This window comes from Musa acuminata, chromosome BXJ2-8, assembly GCF_036884655.1.
Source record: "Musa acuminata AAA Group cultivar baxijiao chromosome BXJ2-8, Cavendish_Baxijiao_AAA, whole genome shotgun sequence".
In the NCBI taxonomy this organism is placed as follows: Eukaryota; Viridiplantae; Streptophyta; class Magnoliopsida; order Zingiberales; family Musaceae; genus Musa; species Musa acuminata.
In genome coordinates, this window is record NC_088345.1 from 2,147,525 (window position 1) to 2,169,374 (window position 21,850).

Here is a 21,850-nt window from a genome sequence, read left to right on the forward strand (position 1 = left end):
CCGCCTCCCGTTGTTCCATCCACCAACAGAGAAGAAAGGTAAAAGGTTGATGTGCCGAGTTCATCATCTCTGCACTGCAGTTTCAGATGCGATAAAAACTAGTTTCTTGAGTTTGAAGCCTCCTGTGAAAGGCCAAACAAGAAGTTGACGACTCGTCAACACTTCAGATCGATTAGGATACTCAGACGAGTTCTATAATCTTTGTTGTCAATGTTGAGAACCACTGGGAAATGGTGGTCCGATGGCCCATCATAAAGAGAAAAAGCTTGTCCCAAACCACTCATCCATCACCACAAAAAGTGGGCCGAAAAGTGATGGAAGGGTGAAGAATCATTACATACACAGTTCTCATGTTTTGGATGGAGTTTCATGGTGCCTTCACTTTGCAGCAGACAGAAAGGTGCTCATCCACTCCTTGCAGATTTTGCAACTCCTCATCATTGACTGTACCAGTGTTCATAAACAGTAGAAGGGCAGCTTTACTTTATACATTTCAGCAGCCTTTTCCATTGACATGATGTGGACTTGAGAATCATTGCCAATATAGTCTCGGCTAAATATTTATCAGCTAATATTTTGCATGTACAAAGATTCTATTGGTGAACAATTACGAATAGTTTTGGCAAAGGGTAAAATGAGAAGGGAGATACATAAATATGGTAAAATGTGTGCAGCATAGCATATGCTTCCAGACAAACTCTTAAGCTGTCGAGCTATATATATTAGATTATAAGTAGTGTCATCCTCCTCCTCATATGCTACTGCAGCACCACCACCTTGGCTCAGAAACATAAGAAAACCGATACCAAGTACTGATGCATGCAGATCTTGTTGTCGATTGGATCACACGCATGGATATTCATCTTGTGCATGTGGTCATTAGCTGTGGAATCTCAACAGAAATAGTCCAAGCTAAGCTTCCAGGAAAGTTCTTCGGCAATCTCATTGTTATCTGCACAGCATTCTATACAACAGATGGTGGAGCTGCAACACAACAAATGACACATAGAAAAAGATGATGACAAGCTTGCAGTATGCTGTCTGCAAGCTGAACTCACAGTGCACAAGTGGAAAAGGAAGACTCTCTCTCGATCGAACATGTAAAGAATATGGTTGATAACCTAAACATATGCTGTATACGTCTTCAAGTCAGAGAAGTTAGATACGGAGGAAATCAATGTTCTTGAAGAAGCTGCTAGCTGCCATGATTCTTTAGTGTATCCACCTTCCATGCTAAGAGACATTAAGACACAGCTCTCTATCAACAGAGATGCAGGTTCTCCCTGCACTGTATGTTTGATGTCCCCCACATGCATGCATGTGTTTGCTACCGTAGGATATATATAGATATATATAGTAGCTGTGGAATCTCAGTGAACCTTGGTTGACTAATAGATCAGTGTTTCTTAATCTTAGGTCAATGAGATTGATGGAGCATGCATCCAATGCTCTTCTTCATCAGCAACTAATGTCAAGGCTAAGCACAAGAAGGATTCATTCTAGATAGAATAGCATTGTGAAAGAAAGGAACAGTCGTATGTCATAAAGAAACAATCTTAGCATTGATTCACCCTCTAATTAATATATACATGATCAAAGAAAGCAAAAGAAATCACAAGCTGCGATGCTGTTTGTGAAATCCAATCCCTTCAATCTTAAGCCACAAGGCAGATTGAGTCAAACTTGAGCTAACTCCCCATGTTAAGCTCTCTAATACGGAAATCAAACAAAAAAAAAACCAGTAAAAATACACAAGCGGTTATTTATGAGTTTCAGATTCACTTCGACGGTTGTCGGAATTTAGTGGACCGGCGACGTGGACGATCCCGTGGACGCCGTCGTCACGGTGGTGATGGTCGTCGCCGACGACGTTCTCGGCGTCATCACGTGCTTCGGAATCACCGTCGGAATCGGACACTTGCTCCTCCTCTCGTCCTCCTTGATGAGCTCACCGGCGAGCCATTCGAGCTTCTCGGCATTAGTTTGCTCGGATATCTTCTTTCCCCTGAAGAGCAACGACTCCACGTTCCTCTGCGACAACAGCTCCTCTGCCGCTTCCATCGACCGACTCGAATTCCTCGTCCTCGGAATGCAATTTCCCGACGCGAATCCGTTAGCCTGGAAAAAGAGTGATCGAATGGCAGTGAGTCCACGCTGAGTACAGACAGAATTGCCGTAATTAACAGACGGATCGCTCTTACAAGTCACAAAATAGTACCTGGATGCGCACATAGTTGCTTGTTCTACGCTGTCCAAACGCCATCGCCACCGCTTGATCCACCTGATTAAGATGAACGAAGATTATAAGCCGTCCATTTTGCCTTCTTTAACTGTTTATTTATTTGTTTATTTATTTATGATGTGCGAGCCAATTATTCGATTTTGAGGCTCGGATGGGTTGCATTTCGCTTGGTTGAGCGATATAATCTTGGCCGTCCAATTATTCGATTTAGAGAGAGTTCCATCAATCGGACGGTCCTGATTAGTTCTCCACCGATGATTCCAAGCAGGCGGGAAAGAGGGTAAGCGAAGAGAGAGAGAATGAGAGGGGGGGTCCGCCGTACGTACCATATCGGAGACGCCCTCCCCCGCGATCCTGACGAGCTCAGCCGCACCCGACGCGGGCGCGCTACCGCCGGCACCGAGCGAGACGAGCAAGAGGTCCTCCACCCCGACGGCGAATGGGAACTCCTGCCGGTTGTGCAGAACGTGAGTGATGGCCACCGCCGCGGGGTTCGCCAGCGCCACACCGCCGCCCACGGCGGCGACCCGCGTCCGCCCGTCCACCGACCGCAGCTCCACTGCGGTGGCACCAGCGTCGGCGCACGTGGCCGCGCACACCTCCCTGATCCGGAAGTCGTACGCGTCCGCCTCCACGGCGTCCGCCCTCGAGAAGACGAAGGGCGCCCCGGTCGCGAGGTCGTAGCACGGGATCAGGACCGGCTTCACGGTGTCCCTCAGCGTCGATTCCCCGAAGATCCGCCGGAACAAGCCCCCCGATCGCCGGAATATCCCCCGAAATAGGCCCCTCCTGGCGGAGAAGCCCCCAACGCGGCGGCGACTCTCGGCAAGGAGGAGTCGCAGGGCGTCGGCGGCGGAGAACAGGGGGCGGCCGTCGTACCCCTTCGTAAAGAGTAATGCAGCGAGGACGCCGCCAGAGCCGGACCCGGCGGCGACGTCGAAGAAGTCGGCGATCCGTGCAGAAGGATCGCCGGAGCGGAGGCAGAGGGACGATTCCAGCCGAGTGAGAGCGGCCGCGGCGAGGAGGCTGTCAGATGGGCGGTCGCCACCGTCAATGGACAGGATCCGGACCCTGCCGGCGCCCGAAGGGGTCCGCGGGGAAGCGGCGGAGGAGGAGGGGAAGACATGCTTCTTCGGGTCGTCGAAGCCGAGGAATTTGCTCTCGAGAATGGAAAAGATCTCGTAACTGAGCTTGTCGGCATCCACGATCGCCATCGAACCGAACCGGGTCGAATTGAACCGAACCGAATCGAATTATTTGCTGAAGCAGGGCAGAGATCTCGTAGTGCGGCGGCGGATGACTTGAGGAAGCGCGGAGCCGCATCGCGTCGCTTAAATAGGCCGGGGAACCCGGCGCACGTTAGCGGTGCCCCGTGGGCCTGGTCCCAGCGGGTGCTGCCCGCGATCCTTCGCGAGGTGCGGTGGGGACCGTCGGATGTGGAGCCGACGGCTGAGGATCCGGGAGTGGGGAGATGCGCCGCGGAAGGTGGGAGGAAAGGGGGGAGGGGGTCGGTGGAGGGGATCCGGCTACGAATCGGCGAGGGTCCGCACGTGCGGGAGGTCCACCCGGAGTCAGCCACCGACGGCCTCGGCAGGCGAACCCTTGCGATCGGACGGACGAGATCGGCGGATCGGAGGGATGTGTCGGCGGAAGACGAGACACAGCCGACGAGTTGCGCAACGTGGCCTCGCATCGCGCTCTCCGGTCACCGTAAAACGACAAAGCACAGAGGAGAGAGGTGAGTACGTGCTCATTCCATGTGCATTTGGATCGACTTTACCCAATTAACAATTGCAACAATAATAGCATGTGTTTTAGATTAGGGTTAGTCAAAAGCATCCAACGAAATCAATTAATAAATCAAACATAATGATTAACAAGTTAGATTACATTGGTTTAGTCTTGATTTTGACATTTGTGATCAACAAGAACATGGATCTTAATTAGTAATTATGTTATGACATAGGGAACCAGATAGTTGGAAAATGCTTATATATATGCTACAAATTTGATGTGCTTGATCTCCAATTGTTGGAAGGAATCATGTGATGTGGTGTCAGGCAAAGTCTTCACTTCCTGGAGGGGTTGATGGGGGGCAAAAACAACATGAATATTAGTATACTGCCACATTTTGGCACACCAGTGAATTGATATGATCCAAATTGACAATTTAAAAGAAGAATTTTTCCTTAGTCATTTCTTGGAGGGGTTGATGGGGGGCAAAACAATAAGGATATTAGGATAATGCCACAGTTTGGCACACCAGCAAATTGGTATTATCCAAATTGAGTATTAAAAAGAACAATGTTCCCTTTGTGAATGATCTGAACACCCCCATGACAACTTCTGTATCTCCAAAATTTTCTTTCTATCACGCAACTGACTTCATGATCCAACTTGTACATTATGCTCTCATAACCATTCTAAATGCTGCTCGTCTCATATCTGTCTCATTGACCAATCCTTCGACATTATGGATCGTACTCTGTTCTTTGATGCATTGAACGTGTGATCGAGCGTTAGGTTTGAGTGGATTGAAAATAGTTTAGAAAGGCTACTTTGTTAGATATGTGAAGGGTTGGTGCAAAGCATTGTATGATAAAAAAATGAGGAACCAACCACCTTATTCCTCCTACTTCTAAAGAAATTCCCTTGGCAGCACACGGGGCCATCAAGAACTTGTTAAATATTTCCAATAACATGTTTATCTATTTATTTATCTTCATGATGTGTTAATCTTCTTGTTCGTGGCATTTTCCTTCATTAATTATTGTACCTTTTCCTTTTTTTCTCTACCCTCATGTTTCTCAATCATCATCTCATTGAAGAAGTGTTTTAGTTAGGTACGTTAGCTGACATGAAACCGATTATAGAAAACCTTAGATCAAACTCAAGGATCTAGTCAATTACATGAACAACATGCATTTATGTAGTTGGCTGTTAAGATATGAGATAAGAGAGAGAAAGATGAAAGGAGAACAATAGGAGGAAAGAAACATGAGAGATTAGTCCTTAGATACAGGTAGAGGTACGACAGAGATATAGATCTAACTTTAGACTTGTTTATCTTAAATTGGCAGTGACATATGGCTTAATAATAAAGTTTTGATTTGTCCACTTAACATGAAAGTAAAGCCTTATATTCTCTCAACTCAAATTTGTTTTACATGTATATAAAGAGAAAATAGAATAGATATAGATACGTCATGATCAAATAGAGAATGTTGATAAAGGTTCATCCGCAGTCAATAGACCATAAATAATGTCAAGACCAGTACATACCTATTGCATTGACTGTAGAACTAAACAAGTTTGAGGAAAAATTCTAAATCTTTATTGGATTCTCAAGGAGGAACATGAAGTTATCTGAGAGCCAAATAAGACAATAATTTCCTTAGTGAATGAGAAGAAAAAAATATATATTTTGTATGGTAATTTTTAGATGCTTAGGTGTCAGTTTTTCTGAATTTTTATTTTGATATGACTAGTTTGTGTTTGCATCCCAGTGGGGCAGAGGTCAGGTCCAAATCAAGCAGTAAATTAGGTGGTCCCATCATATAAGACTTGAGGAAAAAGAAGTTTGCATCCCCCATTTTATGTAGAGGCATGGAGATTATATGAGTACAAATATAGCATTCAATAAAGGATTAGAAGATATCATCTCTATTAGTAAGGAACATAGCTAACTTAGTCTGTGAGAAAAGAAATAAACTCCCACCAAACAAAATTCTATTCTGATCATTTAGCTTTTCAAAACATTAAAAAAAATCTAATAAATATCATAGATAAATCCTTTTAATCGGGTATAATAGGATTTGTGGAACTTGCAATCCTATTTATTTGTTTGCCTTATACTTCATCATGATATCAGATCAAGTCTATCGATCCTCGACTTTGATACCATGGAGTGAGAGCAAGAAAATAGAGCTGCACATGATAAACCCTGGAAGATAAAGGTAAAATTCATTAAAGGACTAAAAGAGATCAATTGAAAAATTAATGTCAAACCCCAGAGGATAAATGTGACACTCATTAAGGGATTTAAGGAGATAAACTAAAAAGTTTCATGTTTAAACAAGCTGGGGTGATTGTAACTTTATCCTAGCCAATGAGATCTAAATGCTTCAAACAAACAAATAAAATTTCTATAGTATGAAAAATAAAACAAAGAAAGATAGGAGGTGCTAGGTCGAAAATCTATATTAAGAACACATTGTCATATAGTTACATATCCATTTTTACTTGTAATTAAGTTCAAATGTCATCTTTTACTAAGAATAAAAACAAGATAGTTACTCTGTACAACATAGTAATCGAATAAGCCAGTAGTTAAATAATTAACAGATTTGATAACAATATAATCAAAATTATTTTCACTAATTAGTTACTGTATAAAGTTTTGAGTCTGAGATGAAAGCCATACTTATTAAATGTTCTAGAGTTCAAGTGTCAGCATGAGCATGAGATCATTCTTTAAATTGCATTTCCAAGCTAAATGCAGGATTACAGAAGTTATCAGAACTTCTACCAGCTTAATTTAGCAGCTCGTTCTTCATATTACTGTTGCAGATCGCCACTGGACATGACTGCACCTTTCAATGTAAACCATCACAAAGTTTGCAAGCTAAACAGGGTATAAATTCTCTATCAGAAAGAATGATTAGGTAGAACCAATTAATAAAGTTGAACTGATCTGACCTTTTCAAGGATCTTATGATGTGTGTTTACCTAACCTTATCTTTATTCTATAAACGCACTGCCCAAAGAAAGTAGAAGGAAGAGTTGCCAGCATGTACATCATAATCTAAACTAATCCTTATTAGGACACAAGTTAATGGCATCAAGAACATTAGTAGCTCACTGTCTGGCATAAGAATCCAATGAACATGAGTTCTTCCAGTAATTACTTGTACAGAAGAATTAGTCCTTTGAGAGTGATCTGAACTGAAAGTGACATTTCTTCTAATTCATGTTAATTGGTGTACTATTGAGCATCTTTGGGGAATTTACACAGGAAAGCTCTTTTCTTCGATCATCCTTTTTTTATGTCCTTGGTTGTGTTCTATCATGGTAACCATTGTTGTCGCTAATACCAATTTATTGGGATGAAAATGATATGATATAAATTCTTAACAACAAAGGCAGATGCTGTGCACGTAAATTCTTGGAAGTTGCATTATGTGACATCAGTCTAGTATTGGTCGATTCTTGATAACACTGCTCCCAGAATGTATGTTGTCTATGGATTACATCCTGAAGGATGAAAGGACCATGGCCGTGCAGCAGTACGGTTAGGGCATCACTTCCCCATGGGGACACATTTTTTAGTGCTCTTGATGACAACCCACCAACCAACGCTTGTGGCATCAACCAGGCAATTCAATTTGCTTGGGAGAAATAAATGTAGTTACTGCAAGTTCCAGTATATCATGTTTGATTGTCTGTGGCAGCAGGAGTTAACCTCTCTCTCTCTCTCTCTCTCTCTCTCTCTATATATATATATATATATATATATATGTGTGTGTGTGTGTGTGTATGTATGTATATATATATATATATATATGTATGTATATATGTATATATATGTATGTATATATGTATATATATGTATATATATATATATACATATATATACATATATACATACATATATATGTGTATGTATATATACATATATACATACATATATATATATATATGTATATATATATATATACATATATACATACACATATATATGTATGTATATATATATATATATATATATATATATATATATATACATACATATACATACACATATATACATACATATACATACACATATATACATACATATACATACACATATATACATACATGTATATACACATATATATGTGTGTGTGTGTGTGTGTAATGTGAACAATGTTCAAGAATCCTTTGTCCTATGTTATCTGATAGATTGCACTAATGACATCTATGGATACTGCCATTGCCAGGGCTTTCTGCAGCTTTTTTAGTCATCTTTCTAGTCTGATATCTTGCTTTTCCAAGATTTTCTGATATTTTCTGAGATGGTGCATGTTGGTTGGAGCCCATCAGCATATCACTTTAAACATTATAATTTCGAAGGATTGACACTCTATCTGCTAGTTTTACATACTCTATGAACAAAACTAATCATTATACAATGTCCATCAATTTTCTCATTCGACATCCATGTATTCTTGTTACTGAGGTACTCTGTGAATCTTTTGTACATGCATCGAGGTGAGATAGAACAAGATAAATCCAAGGTAATATTTAGTCGTCCCTTGAATGGTCTTTATCAGCAGCATGCATGAACATTTATGAGCTTTATCCGAAAATGTAGCTCATAATGTTCGATGGTGATGGGACTTCCTTGCAAGAACAGTAGGCTGCCATGTCAACTATTTTCGCAGAGTAAGGTTAAACTAATCTGAACTATTTCAGGGACATCATTTCTGAGAGGAAACTGCGGCTCAGAGAATCAAAGAACAAGTAGTAATATTCTGACCTCAATTTTCTATAGAGCTCTTTCCTTGATTTGGCATTTTTAATGGTAGATTAAGTAGTCTTCCCTGCTAGTTCTCATTCATGTGTTTTGTCAATCTCTATTGTTGTGTTCTATTACTGTCGGTGATATATAGGAATAACTGTTTATATTCTTGATCATACACCTTAAAGTGTAAACATCATTTCTGTGGATTCTCCTCTTGTTTGATTACCTTTTTATCAGCAGATTCAGCAATAAAAAACAGATGAATTTCCCAAGAAACAAAGCTTGCAATGCTAGAACATCTGTGGAGCATAAGCTTTGTAAAGGGAATACGGATTAAGATGGTATAAACATGTTCAAAGAAATTTATAAATTCTCTGGTTAGAAAGAATAGGTGGTGAATTAGAATTGGTCAATATGAGAAGATATGGGCTAAAACCAAGAAAGCTTTACTAGAAATAACAAAAAAGATAAAAAATGCCCTTGATTGAATTATAAATATTATCTTAGAGCAGAAAAGGTAAATGTGGTCAAAGAATTATATAAAAATGTCAAATATCCAAAGTAATTACTTTGATAGCATTTCCAGATTGGTCTGTTTCAACTCCCAGTTGATCACAATTGGAGCTTTTGACAAGTCCAAGTATTCTATTCTGTGTTTCCTTGTCAGTCATCATTTACTTCTCAAAAGTGATGGGAGACCTTCTGCAAATCTATGTAATAGCTGCAGCATCCCACAGGGCCCCTTCCAAATTGTATGATAACCTTCATCTAGTCAAAGAATCATGGCACCCCTTCAGGGAAGGTGGATTTGGATGTCTGGTAGATGAGACAATCACATCAAGCAATGCATCCCAAAAGCATACAGGTGTTGGGCAGCCTTAATTGCAGTAGATGAGACAGCTCAGTTCTAGCTGCAGCTAAGATTTCATTGGTTTGGTCTCTTTAATGATACCATGACTCTGTCCAGACATTTGCAAGTTCTTCATCTGATCTGAAAACAACCTTTTACTGTTCAATTTTCCGTGTTTTGTTTGCTTGTACATCTCTTTATGTATGAACTGAAAACAACAAGAAAGAGAACTGAATGCTCTTGGTTTAGTAATTGATAGAATATATTTTTCCGATCTTAAATAGTTGAGACATTATGGTTCGTTAGTGTCACTGTATCCACCTGTCTATGAATTATTGTTGAATGATGTGGTTGTGGTTATGATTGACAGTAGTTCTTCAGGTTGCATGTAGCTGTAGGTGGTAGTGTGTCTGAGAGTGATGCATGGAATTACTGGCTATCAAGCATGCAACAGTTTTATTCTAGCTTTATCTGTGATAGATGCATGGTCTTACAATGACATCTGAAATAGAAAGCACTCAACAGAAATGATTGAGTGGTTGTCACTGTTGTACAAAGCTATTGGTGAGTGGTCAACCTCTTTTGATTGATTTGTCTTTCATGGCATGTCTCTAACTGGGTTTTGTAGGAATGAGACTCAACAAGGAGAGAAACCAATGCAAGTATATACAGATACGCTTTTGCAGTTCAGGTAAGTAGCTTAGCTTAGCTTAGATGATATCAAGTCTCAAGATATGCCATGACAATTTCCAAACACATGCACTAGATGGAGCACCTTTAATTTCTTTGATTTTGTTATTTTTTCGTGCAACTTGAATGTTGTTATCTTACTGCGTAGCAATATGTGACGGTTCTCAGAAAAGTTTTGATGTCATGATAAGATTATTCCTCAGACATTTAGAGTTTAATTTGCAAGAACTTCCTTTTATATATATATTGTCAAGATCGCACATTTAGATTTTACATTGACGGAAGCCTCATGCACTATGCTAATCTTTAGTTTAATGATCGTTCTTGTTAATCCATCAGTTTCAATCTTTATCCATGGAATATCACATGAACAGTGCAAGTCGGTATCTTATTTCATAGAGCCCTTTCAATAGTTCACAAACAGAGGTCACTAAAGACTCCATCTTATATCATAGATGTGTTGTGTCATTTGAGAATCCATGCTCAATTGGAAGTAATGTCTTTAGGTGCTTATGCTAGTGTTGGTGTTTGGTTGCATAAAATGGATCTTATCCCTTTGTCACATGACAAACAACTATGAAGACAGTTCTTCTGTGTGTGTTCATTTCTTCAGACAACATTTTGCACTGCTCTAACAAGAGAGTCTCAGCCCATAAGATAAATTGCATTGAGTCATACACAGTAAGATCTGCACATTGTAAGTCTCCTTATGAGTTTTTTATTATAGCTCATAATAAAGCCAGAATAATTTTTTTATCAGAGTTCTTTGCTCCACCAAATTCAGTGACTGCATTCTGTGGAGGTTTGATATTGACCTCAGTATGGCACCTTCAGGACTGAAGACAAGCATTAGGAAATTTGCACTGCCAAATCCACAAATGGAGAGATCAATTTATGCTTGGGGCAAGCTTGAAAACAAGTGATTATTGTTGTTGAAGTATCTCAAGAGAGGCTAAAGTGATCATGAAGTTCATTCACCATAAAGTTACTGTGGAAATCAAGAATCACATGAGAGGTGATGGTGATTGTTGATGAAGTGATAGTGTAGTTCACTCACCATCAAATCATATCATCTCCATTTTCTGGAAAAAGAGAAAAATCCATCATCCAATAATAATAGCCATGTGAGTTTTTTTTTTTTTATTGATTGGCTGCTAGTCATGATATTAGAATTCTCTGCAGACCATTTCCTTCAACAATTATTATGAGCTGATTCAGAAACACTCAAACAGAACCATTGGCACTCTCTGCAAGCAAAGAGCTCCAACCTTCAAAAGAAGACTAAATACCAATCTGTTTAGATGCAAAAATGGAAGGCATAGACAGTCATATAATGTAGTTGCAATAGAGGTGATCTGCCACAGATGCTACATAAAGTGAATTGCTTGATGCATCAATCACCAGTGTTTCTTTACAAGTTTGCCTACCCTAGATCAGCTTTCTACTCTAGAAAATATGACAGGACATTGATAACCTAAATAAAACATGCCTCTAATTTATTTACAGATTGTCCCATTATAGCATTTTTCTTTTTAATTTTCATATGAATGGCGGAGAAAAACTCTCCTTTTGCTTCTCCAGTGTTCTGATTCGATTGTCCGCATTTTGCAGGGTCACAACTGCCGAAACCATGATAACCTTCCCGTCGTTTTCCACATTAAGATTTCATGACAAAGAAATTGACCTTCTCCGCAAGTCATATGACCACACATTGCTCAACTATCGGCGAGTTCATCTAGCGCAACTAATCACTCTTCTAGTCCATCTATTCTCAAGAAGCCTGCTTACTCAGAATGAGACTTCATCATTTGGCTGATGCGATATTCCTTCTAGTGCTTCTTCTTTTGTAATATTGACAAAACAAGAAATTCTTCCAATTAAATATTCACCTAATTATCTTCAATTGTGGTAATCTTCGCCATGGTCTCATGCTTTTCTGGTTAATCTTGAACGGCCAGCTTTTTCTATGTTTCTGAGTCTCCGAGAATATGCCAGATGCTAAAGCCTGCTGAAGCCACAGCTCAAACTCATCATCCTAATCGATCATCTCAGCATCCAATCCCCAAGGATATCTGGAGGAATTGGATCGCAGCCCTGTCTTGTCCAAACCAACCATGTTGACATGAAAAGTTGGCCCATGAGTGTCAGGCCTACATTCCATTCCCTGCAAACAAGGATTTCAAGAAGTTATATGCAAAGGACTAGACAAACTATAGCAGTTTTATATTTTCTTCAATGATTCATGCAAGTTTCTTAAGTCAATGCATGATCACAGACATATGGTCTTAAGTTTCTTGAGGCTTTGCCTACTGAATGAACCATATAGGACCTATATTTCCTTCTCCATTACCTGGATTTGCCAAATTAAATAATCTTAAACTAGTAGTTAGGTCATGTTGCAAAATGCATAACCTGAGTTTCACCATGATTGTATGAAAAACAGAGCAATATCAGTGGCTTTGTTGGAGTACAATTACTATTCCATAGCAAACTACTATATTGTTAATTATCATAATTCCGTTAGGTCAGGTTACCGTAATCTCAGTCAAAGACAGAAAAGGGATATTGATGCATCTGATGATTTCTTTTGCACAAAGGGCTAAGAAAATAATCACTCTTCCTTCAGGCCTCTTCTGGAAAGCCTTTGTGACTACTTAGGCTTCTCAATTCTTATATAGACAATACCACATGTGCCACACTCATTTATGCTTCTTACAAGACAAATGTTGTAAGACTGGCCATGCAACCATAGTGCAGGCATAACAAAGCTGGCTCTAATTTATAATCTGTGTTGACTACTGCTTGAAGTAACACTTTAATGGTTATAATGCTCAATCCTTAAACATGCAGCAATCACTGGGACAGATTCAACAATCAGTGCATCATACAAGGACACGAAGAACAGCTATTATGTGTATAATTAGTTGTTGCTTGGAACATAAAAGTTGGTTCCAGTGAAAAATGTGCAAATAGAATGGTAGCAAGCTTTATATGACAACATAAAAAATGTGGTACCAGAATGCTTAAACAAGTTTTTGTAAGCATGGCATATTTCAATGTGGATAATGTTATCATTAGGTGCTTCTTTGTGCCTTAATTCAGGCTTTTAAATCACTTTTATGATGTCAAAAAGTACCTATCTTATAACCATGCTGCTATTCAGGTTGAACAATTATTGATCCTTTTTCCAAAAGAAAAAATAAATTGTATAAGAGCAGTCCATATAACGATAATAAGTGAAAGCTTACACCTACCATTTATGTTACACCAAAGCTACAATGACAAGACTATAGTTTGGCCAAGGACGAATTAATCTTCAATAAAATTTCAACCTCCCTAATTCAACAACAACAAGCCGTAATGTGCCAACTACTTTGGATTAGCTGCATAGATTTTTTGTTGTCATTGAACGCCTTCGACTTTCCAGTTCTCCTTTATTAAACATGACAGATTGACACCAACTGACTAAATTATAAAAATTAAAGCCAATTGCAAGTGGTAATATGCATATGCAACTCGGTCGATAACTACTAATCTAATCATCAATAGCATATTTCTTCAAGTAAAAGGAACCCATCAAATGTAAGTAAAATTTTATGATTTTACAAAACATAAAAAATGCAACAGATAATAAAACATTAAAAAAAAAATCTGACCTGACAAGAAGCCCACTCGGACACATCAAATATTTTGCTCTCTGCACATACAAAAGCTCGTGGTATTTCAACCTAAAAAGACAAGAAATTCATAGCCAAAATGATTCACAACATAATGCAACATTTGATCCAACAGTTAAAACTAAAATGTCTCATTCATTTTATACTAATAGACACCTGAAAATCATGGGCAAGAGCAAGGATTTTAATTTCGAATAATACCATTTGTACCGGGCGGTACATACCGGTCCGCTAGCAGACCGGTATGCAGACCGCCCACTATTGGGTGGTACTATCGATTGAGGCTGCTTCCGCCTCGTTACCACCCTAAATCGGTCGATGACGGTCAATTTCGACCATCGCCGCCTGCTACCGGGTGGTATTAGCCGAGGGAGAAGAAAGAAGAGGGAGAAGAAGAGGGAAAATAAAAGGGAGAACATAGAGATTCGACGTCGCTCTCCTCAATGATCCCGATCCGTCGTCGCCCTCCCTCGCTGGATGCCGCAGATGAGATGTCGCCAACTCCTCGTTTGAGGTGACGAGGCCTCAGCATCGTCGGGGACTTCTTCTCATTCGCGAGGGGAGAGGAAGCCTCGGCGACATCGCGAGGAGAAGAAACGGAGCATCGTTGAGATATATATATATATATATATATATATATATATATATATATATATATATATATATATCTCAGGGTGTATCGCTCGATACTTTGTACCGTACCATACCGAGCTATGCTCGAAACATCGATACGGTACGAAATTACGATCCTTGGGCAAGAGCACTAAAAGATTTTCTTTCTTTCCATGAAAAAGGCAAAACAAAAGGGTAAAGTAATGTATCTAGTTAATTTTGTCAAATGGCTTCAAATTAAATCCATGGTACCAACTACACCAATCAGTTTCTAGGACAAAACTCTTGCACAGTGATTTAAAAAGCGTTAGGGGCCAAAAGGCGCCAAGGTCCAAAAACGCCCGAGGTGCTCGCCCGAGCGAAGCGAGGCGCTAAAATATAAAAATATATAATATAATTAATAAATATAATTATTTAAATTTTTAAATAAAAATATGCTATTAAATGAAGAAAATCTATTAATAATATTGAAAATTAATTATTTCAAATAAACTTAATATTAATAGTATACTGTATACTGAGCCTGCTGACTGAGAAACGAGGAAGCAGCGGCGAGCGACGACAGCGGCGAGCAACGGCAGCAGTGGGAAAGGGAGCGGGAGCGACGAGCAGCGGGAGGCGCGAGCGGCGACAGGGGCAGCGTTTGCGAGCAGCGACAGCGGCGAACGACGACAGGAGCGACGAGCAGCGGGTGGCGCGAGCGGCGACAGAGGCAGCATTTGCCAGCAGCGACAGCGGCGAGCAGCGAGATCGAGATCGGGATCGGGAGTGGCAGCGGCAGCGGGTTAGGGTTGGGTAAGGGTTATATCGGTTTAGTTGGTTCGATTAAACCAACTAACCAACCGAACCAGACCTAAAATCCTGGTTCGGTCGCCTTGGTTTACCCAGGTGCTCGCCCGAAGCGCCCAGCGCCTGGGCTTGGGCGAGCGCCCAGGCGGCGTCTGTTTGAAGCGCGCCGCCTGGGAGATTAGCGAGGCGCTCGGGCCTCACCTCGCCTCGCCCGAGTGCCTTTTTCAATCACTGCTCTTGCAGCATGCCAAATACAACATGATCAGTGTGGCAGTTGTTCTCAGAAATTGTGATATATCTGATCACAATTTGGATTGATAAATGATTGAGCTATGTTTGGTCATCTCTAGATTGATTTCTACAGTTCAAACACTAGTTAAAGCAGGTCAGTGTGAATCAACCAGCAGAATTTTGGTATGAGCCAAAAAACACACACTAGTTTGGCACCAGATCTTCACCTGAGTGCCATATATGTTCAACATGTATCAGCTTGACTCTCCAACACTAATATCTGAAGTATGATCCCATATTCATTTGTATAAAGGCAGTCGAGATGTATACAAAGGCATTCTTATAGTTATAAAGAATATATAGCATCCATTGTTTTTGTTTAACATAGGCATAACTGACAACACCTAAAAAGCCTCAAAGTAAAGAAGAAAATTAACATATAATATACTAAAAAACTGTGATGCTGAAGAGAGGAAAACCTATATGTGCTTAAACATAAACAATACCTTCCGAGGTGGCATAACAACTGGTGAGCACCCACTTTCTACCCACCCATCTCCGTCTTTGGCTTGATGATATTGGGAGCAATCCTGATTTAACAGAATATCATAATAAGACTCCAAAGGTCACATAACATTCTTCGCATGTGAAGATGTAAACAAAAATAATCATGTCTAAAATTAGATTAGTGTCTCACCTGACACCACCTTGCCTTGGCTTTACTTCTATTAGTGCATATCCATATATGAGAATTTCCACACTTTGTGCACTCAATACACCTAGATTCTTCAGAACGGTACTCCACCGCACCCTGTAGTATGATATGATCAGATAATAGCCAAGTACTTTGGATCCCACAAAATAACTAGTTTGAATGTACATAGGGCAAGAGAATAATCCAAAGTGACATTCCAAAGTGAAAATTTGACAATAAAAGATGCACACACTGGGTCAAAACATAAATAAAGGGGATAGAAGCAAATATTTAGTCAGATAACCACCCAACACTGGTTGTTCCACATTGAAGATGATGCTCAAAAAATATATAAACACATCTCTTAACTATTCCTTGAAAAAAGGCACAAACCCGAAAAAGAAGTTCTTCCTTCACAATGTTCTTCTGACGAAATACTGCCAAAAATACATAATAGCAAGAGAAAATCTGTAGTTTCTATGCTAAACAAATTCATCAAGAATCTTTGCAGGTCAGTTGGGTCATAGGTGAATCAAGAAATTACACGATAAATTTTGATAAAGTTTACAAAAAGCACAGAATACTCTTGAATGGGTGTACATCATGCCAAAGCAACTGGGAGCAACATTTGGATAGTTTAACTTTAAAGACCATCTCCTATGCAAGGATACCTACCTTAAACGTATTCTATTAAGACCTTCAGATTCAGATGCATGACAAACATTTATTACACAGTAACTACTTTAGCATTCAGTACTACAAAAACTGAATGCATGGGATGTGAGCTGATAGGACATGTATTTATAACTACAAGTTTGAAAATATAAAAAAATGACAAAGTTGTGCCACACGTTTTATACATCATGATATATATACCTGTTGAGATGTTACAGAAGACCTGTGACACACTCTCCCAGATTCTTCCTTCCTCAATTGTTCATCATAGTTTTTCTTCTTTGCGAAATCTGAAAGAACCTGAGTTTTTTTTCCTTTTTGCTTATTAGCCAAAAACTATAATATAAACATATGGAAAAAAGAAATCAGACCATGAATTATTTCTGTATTACTCAGGAGACCAAGAAAAAAATTATTTTCTAGATATAATTTACCTCATATGCACACCGAAGCTTTTTAAACGATTCACAAGCTAATGAATTTCCCATATTTTTGTCAGGATGCACAAGCAAGACCTAGGAATTCATAGACACAAGTTAACTTGTGACATGCTATGCATCAGATAAGGCTATTTTAACTGAAGCAACATTTCTGTGCCAAGTTGCAGACCTTTTTATGGTATTCCTTCTTCAATATATTAGGATCAACATTCTTATTCCTAAGAAAGCCCAGAACTTCATAATGGTTTGAGCTGTTCATTATCCTTTCTATCTCAACAAACGAAGTCAAGTCCACTATGTTAACCTTACTAGAGGAAGCATCCTTCTGAGTATTTGGCATGTTTGATGCCTTGGGTGTTGTGCAAGATGATTTAGAATATGTCACGTCTTCAGTCTCTTTAGACAGAGGGGAATTTTCACTGTCAAAAAGAAAGTCTTCTATAACCTGTTCTGGTTCCTTTTGCTCTTTAACATGTATGCCTTTACCATTACCATCATATCCTTGTAGCAACTTATTCAATATGTCATTGGAAATAAAAGAAATATTTAATGACAAAAGAACTCCATGCAATCCAACGTGAGCATTGACACAATAAACTGCATAAGCAGTTGCCATTAAAATCAAGAACCGTGCATGATTCAGAGAAAACATATAACCTGCACACAAACAAAATCCCCTCAATAGAAACATCTAGCAAGAGATTAACGTAAACCTAAACAGGGTAAAATGATTTTCATACCTCCAACTATTAATAGCATTGTTGTTATCCAAACATAGCCATACATCCACATGATCAAAATGCCATAAAACCCAACGATCAAGAGCCCAGGTGTGAAGCCCAAATAGTGAATTGCAGCAGCAGCAGCTCCCTGATGAAACACATTTATATGTATATTTAGCAGAACCTACTGGACTTCCTCATATAAAAATTTCCAATGGTTAAATTACTTCTCCCATATTGATAGACTATTTCACAAGCAAGAGCATATATTTGTTAGTGAAATACTAAACACAGAAGATCTCAAATGAACAAAAGAAAGCACAGTGCAGGAAATGAAGTTCACTGTTAATCTGAGAACAAAAAAGAAAGCAGGCTGGATATTTTGAATTTATCCTATCCTATTGCTAAAAGTAGGAGATGAAGTGAGGGGAAGAAGTGATAGCATACAACCATGAGTCCCTTACAGATACCAGATAGAAAACAAGCGTGTGTGCCAGAATTTTGTCATCAAACGAATTAATATCAATTAGATAACTTCATAATTGCTTCTTCAAAGTGACATCTAGATACAACAAGTAGAAAATAACTTGTTTCCAAATTTCTATAACAAGGTTGGAGTTTCCTACAACCATCTGCATACACAGTGACTATATATGATATTTATATTTATAAAGTATTAAATAAATAAAGAAACCACATATTTCAGGTAGAAGATGTTTCTAAAAAGAGGTTTAAAGCAAAAAAGAACATCACCTTTCACTTCATATTTTATAACTATATGCAGAAACATTATGCATATTTTAATACATGAATAGATATCAACCATCTGTGATTCATGGGGTTGACATCAGAACCCCAGTAGCAGGTAAATGTGCAAATCTTTAGTGACATTGCAATAGAAGACTATAATCGAAACAAAAACAATCTATTTTGAGTTGAAACATCTATCTTGTAAAAGAAAAAAAAATGAATTTACATATAATATACTGATCCTATTGTGATATTCATGATATTATACTGGAAGTTTGACATGTCCCTACGTATCCAACAATAAAATTCATGTAAGCCACCTGATGGTAGGGACAACCATTTCATGAATCAGTTTCAACCCAAGCATGCTCCAATCTAGCTTCTAAAACAATAATAATTGTAAAGCATTTCCAACATTCAACAGCTTGATCAGAAGGATATCATCTATTTCTACAATGTTAGTCTCAAGCAAGTACAAAGTGTATATGTATATGCCTTCTTGTCTGTTTTCGTAAATGAACATACATATTGTCCCAAAAAAAGAAGGTGATAAGTGTTCCAAATAAGCCACATCAAGGAAACTGAAACTATAACTTCCATGCACAGAACATATACTTACTGTCAGGTAGTGAAACTGTAAAATAGACAGTCTAAAACGAAAGTGCCAAGGTAATGGAATAAGCAACTAAACCATATAGGGAATCATATGCCAATATCCAGGTCATAACAGTATTAACTTCCACTTGACCATATAATGCAGGGAAGTGATTTATGAGAGGGGAAACCACACCTACAAATAGTGAGTAGCACCTGATGATGATGCCAAAATGTCCTGCCACTTTGTCAACATCATAAACACTAACCAGTAATAGAACCAGATAAACCAAGAAATCCATATACACTAAAAGAAGTAGATAGCAAAAAGAGACAGAATGGAACTTGAAGCTAACTGTGATCAGATACAAATACCTAAAACATATCACATAACCAGCTCTGTTTCAAATAGAACGTGGAAAACAAGATTATGACAATAGAAAGTGGTTTCCTTTGCAGAAAGTTATATCAAGGGCAAGAACCAACCAGACTAAGAAGCACATAAACAAGCGAAGTCACAGAAGTCGAGCAAAGGAAGCAACTCCACAAAATGATGAATAGAGCTGTCGTCCCCAAGGTAACCAGGGACCTCAAGCCTCCCACCACAGAATCCCTCCAACGCGACAGCAACCCGAAAAGAAACCCTCGAGCAACTGTGACCCAGCCGTAAACCAACCGGCAGTGGCGGTCCATTAGAAACACGAGTTTCTCCTCAGCGCAGCTCGCAGCAACTCGGCCACTCACGAAGACCTGCCTCTGAGATCGAATCCATCATTCCTACGATTTCTTGAACCAGTCTTCACTACCGCCCGCTGATGCCACAATGATACGATGCTAATCACAACCCCTTGAAGACAAAACCAAAACCAAAACCACATCACCTGAACGCCCCATCGAGAACCACGATGCAATCTTGCAACACAAAGCAAGATTTGGCTCAGCAACTCCCATAGGCGATCGTCATAACTGTTCCAGAAACCACTTTTCTTGGAGGATCGAGCAGATCTCTCAGCTCAACGACTCCTCCATCACCTCCGCCATCCCGCAATCATCTTCACCCGCGGAAGATGATTTTCCTTCCTCCAGCTCATCTCGCACAACCCCCTAACCCTCTCCGCCAACCCGGCCGGGGGGAAGGGGAAGAAGAAAATAAACGACGATTTAGGGGAGAAGGAGGGGACCTTGGGTGGACGCCGAGGACCAAATGCAATGTTCCTTCTACGAGAAGCTATTTGTAAAGAAGAATCACAAGATGATGACACGGGATTGCGACAAACCCCAACTTTGTCTGGGTGTTCTGCGTCTTTTGGTTCGGCCTCCGGCACTGCTCGTGCAAAAAGCGAAGAGTGGAGGCGTAGACGGTGGCGGGTAAAGGGTTAAAGATAATCGAGTCGGCAGCACGAGACAACAAAGGGAGAGGAGATGATGATAATGATGATGATGATGAGATCAAAGAGTTGGGGGAGCGTTAGCTGTTTCCTCCGTGCTAAATTATTCATTTTCCTTTTTTTTTTTTGGTGAATTTTCAAGTTTTTTATTTTCTTTATAAACTTAAATTTTTTTTCTGTAGCAATTAAATCCTTTTATCATTTTAAAAATATAGATTTGCTTGAAAATTATTGATTTTATTTTTTTAATTTTTGGCCGACTTATTTTAAGTACATAACATAATATGCATCACATGTAATAATAAAATATCGTATGATAGTAATAATAATTCAAAATATTCAAACTCTTTGAACCTTTTAAAATATAGTTTTTTTTTTTATGACATTCGATTTGTCTGTGAATTATTATACAAGTGATAAGTCTCGAGTTTGAATGCATGTGAGGGCGTCATCATTTAATATAATAATTTTTTATTTTTTAAAGAACGAAGGTGAGTGTGATCATAACTCAGTTGTTTTTTTTAATTTTTTTATGATTTTAAATGCACACTAAATATCATATAGCAATACAATATGTCGAAAATAACAAAATTAAAATTTATGAAAATAATTTTCTAATTAAATTGGAATTCATGACTAATATGCAGTCGCGTCGATCACCAAAACAAAGTTGGTAGATCAAAGTCAATTCCTTCAAAAAATTATGTTGATTGTGATTACAATTCAACTTAGCTTTCTAATTGGCTTCACCTATCCACACAAAATATCACATTGTAGGTAGATGTGTAAGGAAAAGGAAAAAAAAAGAAATCAAGTTCACAAGAATAAAAACTTTAGCAATTGGTTTGGATTGTCATGAAAATTGATCAGATCATGTGCATGTCAAGCTACATTAGTTGACCTAACAACTATACAACACCATACCACTCCATAGACCACCAATTTTTCATATTATATTATATGATAATCTAAGTCATAGTCAACATTTTGA

The 21,850-nt window shown here is 39.0% G+C and overlaps 3 protein-coding genes across 14 annotated transcripts; 1 reads left to right on the forward strand and 2 right to left on the reverse strand.

Moving 5' to 3' along the window:
• Nucleotides 1-1,543: 1,543 nt before the first annotated feature.
• On the reverse strand, nt 1,544-3,585 carry LOC135618616 (patatin-like protein 3). Its single transcript, XM_065119644.1, has 3 exons — nt 2,569-3,585; nt 2,219-2,281; nt 1,544-2,118 (listed from the first exon to the last, which is right to left on the reverse strand). The coding sequence occupies exons 1-3, from the start codon at nt 3,454-3,456 to the stop codon at nt 1,801-1,803; spliced, it is 1,269 nt and encodes a 422-aa protein (XP_064975716.1). The 5' UTR covers nt 3,457-3,585; the 3' UTR covers nt 1,544-1,800.
• A 91-nt stretch (nt 3,586-3,676) lies between these two features.
• LOC108953663 (uncharacterized) lies at nt 3,677-12,190 on the forward strand. 11 transcript variants are annotated; one of them, XR_010489070.1, is made up of 6 exons: nt 3,843-3,980; nt 8,699-8,749; nt 10,226-10,288; nt 11,048-11,411; nt 11,520-11,637; nt 11,899-12,190. XR_010489070.1 is itself a non-coding variant. In XM_065119645.1 (4 exons), exons 1-4 carry the CDS (start codon nt 3,677-3,679, stop codon nt 11,919-11,921), a joined length of 441 nt encoding a protein of 146 aa, XP_064975717.1. In that variant the 3' UTR covers nt 11,922-12,190. The 11 variants fall into 11 exon arrangements, 1 of the variants encoding a protein (XP_064975717.1); XR_010489066.1 differs by lacking the exon at nt 11,520-11,637; XR_010489073.1 differs by lacking the exon at nt 11,520-11,637 and having other exon boundaries at nt 11,048-11,302.
• Nucleotides 11,613-21,263, reverse strand: LOC135618615 (uncharacterized). 2 transcript variants are annotated; one of them, XM_065119643.1, is made up of 9 exons: nt 19,958-21,263; nt 18,146-18,275; nt 17,575-18,062; nt 17,400-17,480; nt 17,167-17,301; nt 16,294-16,407; nt 16,103-16,186; nt 13,944-13,984; nt 11,613-12,451 (listed from the first exon to the last, which is right to left on the reverse strand). In XM_065119643.1, exons 1-9 carry the CDS (start codon nt 20,162-20,164, stop codon nt 12,331-12,333), a joined length of 1,401 nt encoding a protein of 466 aa, XP_064975715.1. In that variant the 5' UTR covers nt 20,165-21,263; the 3' UTR covers nt 11,613-12,330. The 2 variants fall into 2 exon arrangements, with proteins under 2 accessions (XP_064975715.1, XP_064975714.1); XM_065119642.1 differs by having other exon boundaries at nt 13,944-14,015; nt 19,958-20,908.
• Between the last annotated feature and the right edge of the window lie 587 nt (nt 21,264-21,850).

What these genes read in the sequence shown, in the direction of transcription:
- LOC135618616 (XM_065119644.1), bottom strand. Translation starts at nt 3,456, where the DNA reads ATGGCGATCGTGGATGCCGACAAGCTCAGTTACGAGATCTTTTCCATT. An exon ending in GGGAGGGCGTCTCCGATATG is followed by an intron (nt 2,282 to 2,568) that starts GTACGTACGGCG and finishes CATCTTAATCAG; the next exon opens with GTGGATCAAGCGGTGGCGAT. An exon ending in GCAACTATGTGCGCATCCAG is followed by an intron (nt 2,119 to 2,218) that starts GTACTATTTTGT and finishes CTCTTTTTCCAG; the next exon opens with GCTAACGGATTCGCGTCGGG.
- LOC108953663 (XM_065119645.1), top strand. Translation starts at nt 3,677, where the DNA reads ATGTGGAGCCGACGGCTGAGGATCCGGGAGTGGGGAGATGCGCCGCGG. An exon ending in AGAGAATCAAAGAACAAGTA is followed by an intron (nt 8,750 to 10,225) that starts GTAATATTCTGA and finishes TGGGTTTTGTAG; the next exon opens with GAATGAGACTCAACAAGGAG. An exon ending in GATACGCTTTTGCAGTTCAG is followed by an intron (nt 10,289 to 11,898) that starts GTAAGTAGCTTA and finishes CGCATTTTGCAG; the next exon opens with GGTCACAACTGCCGAAACCA.
- LOC135618615 (XM_065119642.1), bottom strand. Translation starts at nt 20,164, where the DNA reads ATGGACCGCCACTGCCGGTTGGTTTACGGCTGGGTCACAGTTGCTCGA. An exon ending in AATGCTATTAATAGTTGGAG is followed by an intron (nt 18,063 to 18,145) that starts GTATGAAAATCA and finishes GTTTGTGTGCAG; the next exon opens with GTTATATGTTTTCTCTGAAT. An exon ending in TTGTTATGCCACCTCGGAAG is followed by an intron (nt 14,016 to 16,102) that starts GTATTGTTTATG and finishes TTGTCTTTTTAG; the next exon opens with GTTGAAATACCACGAGCTTT.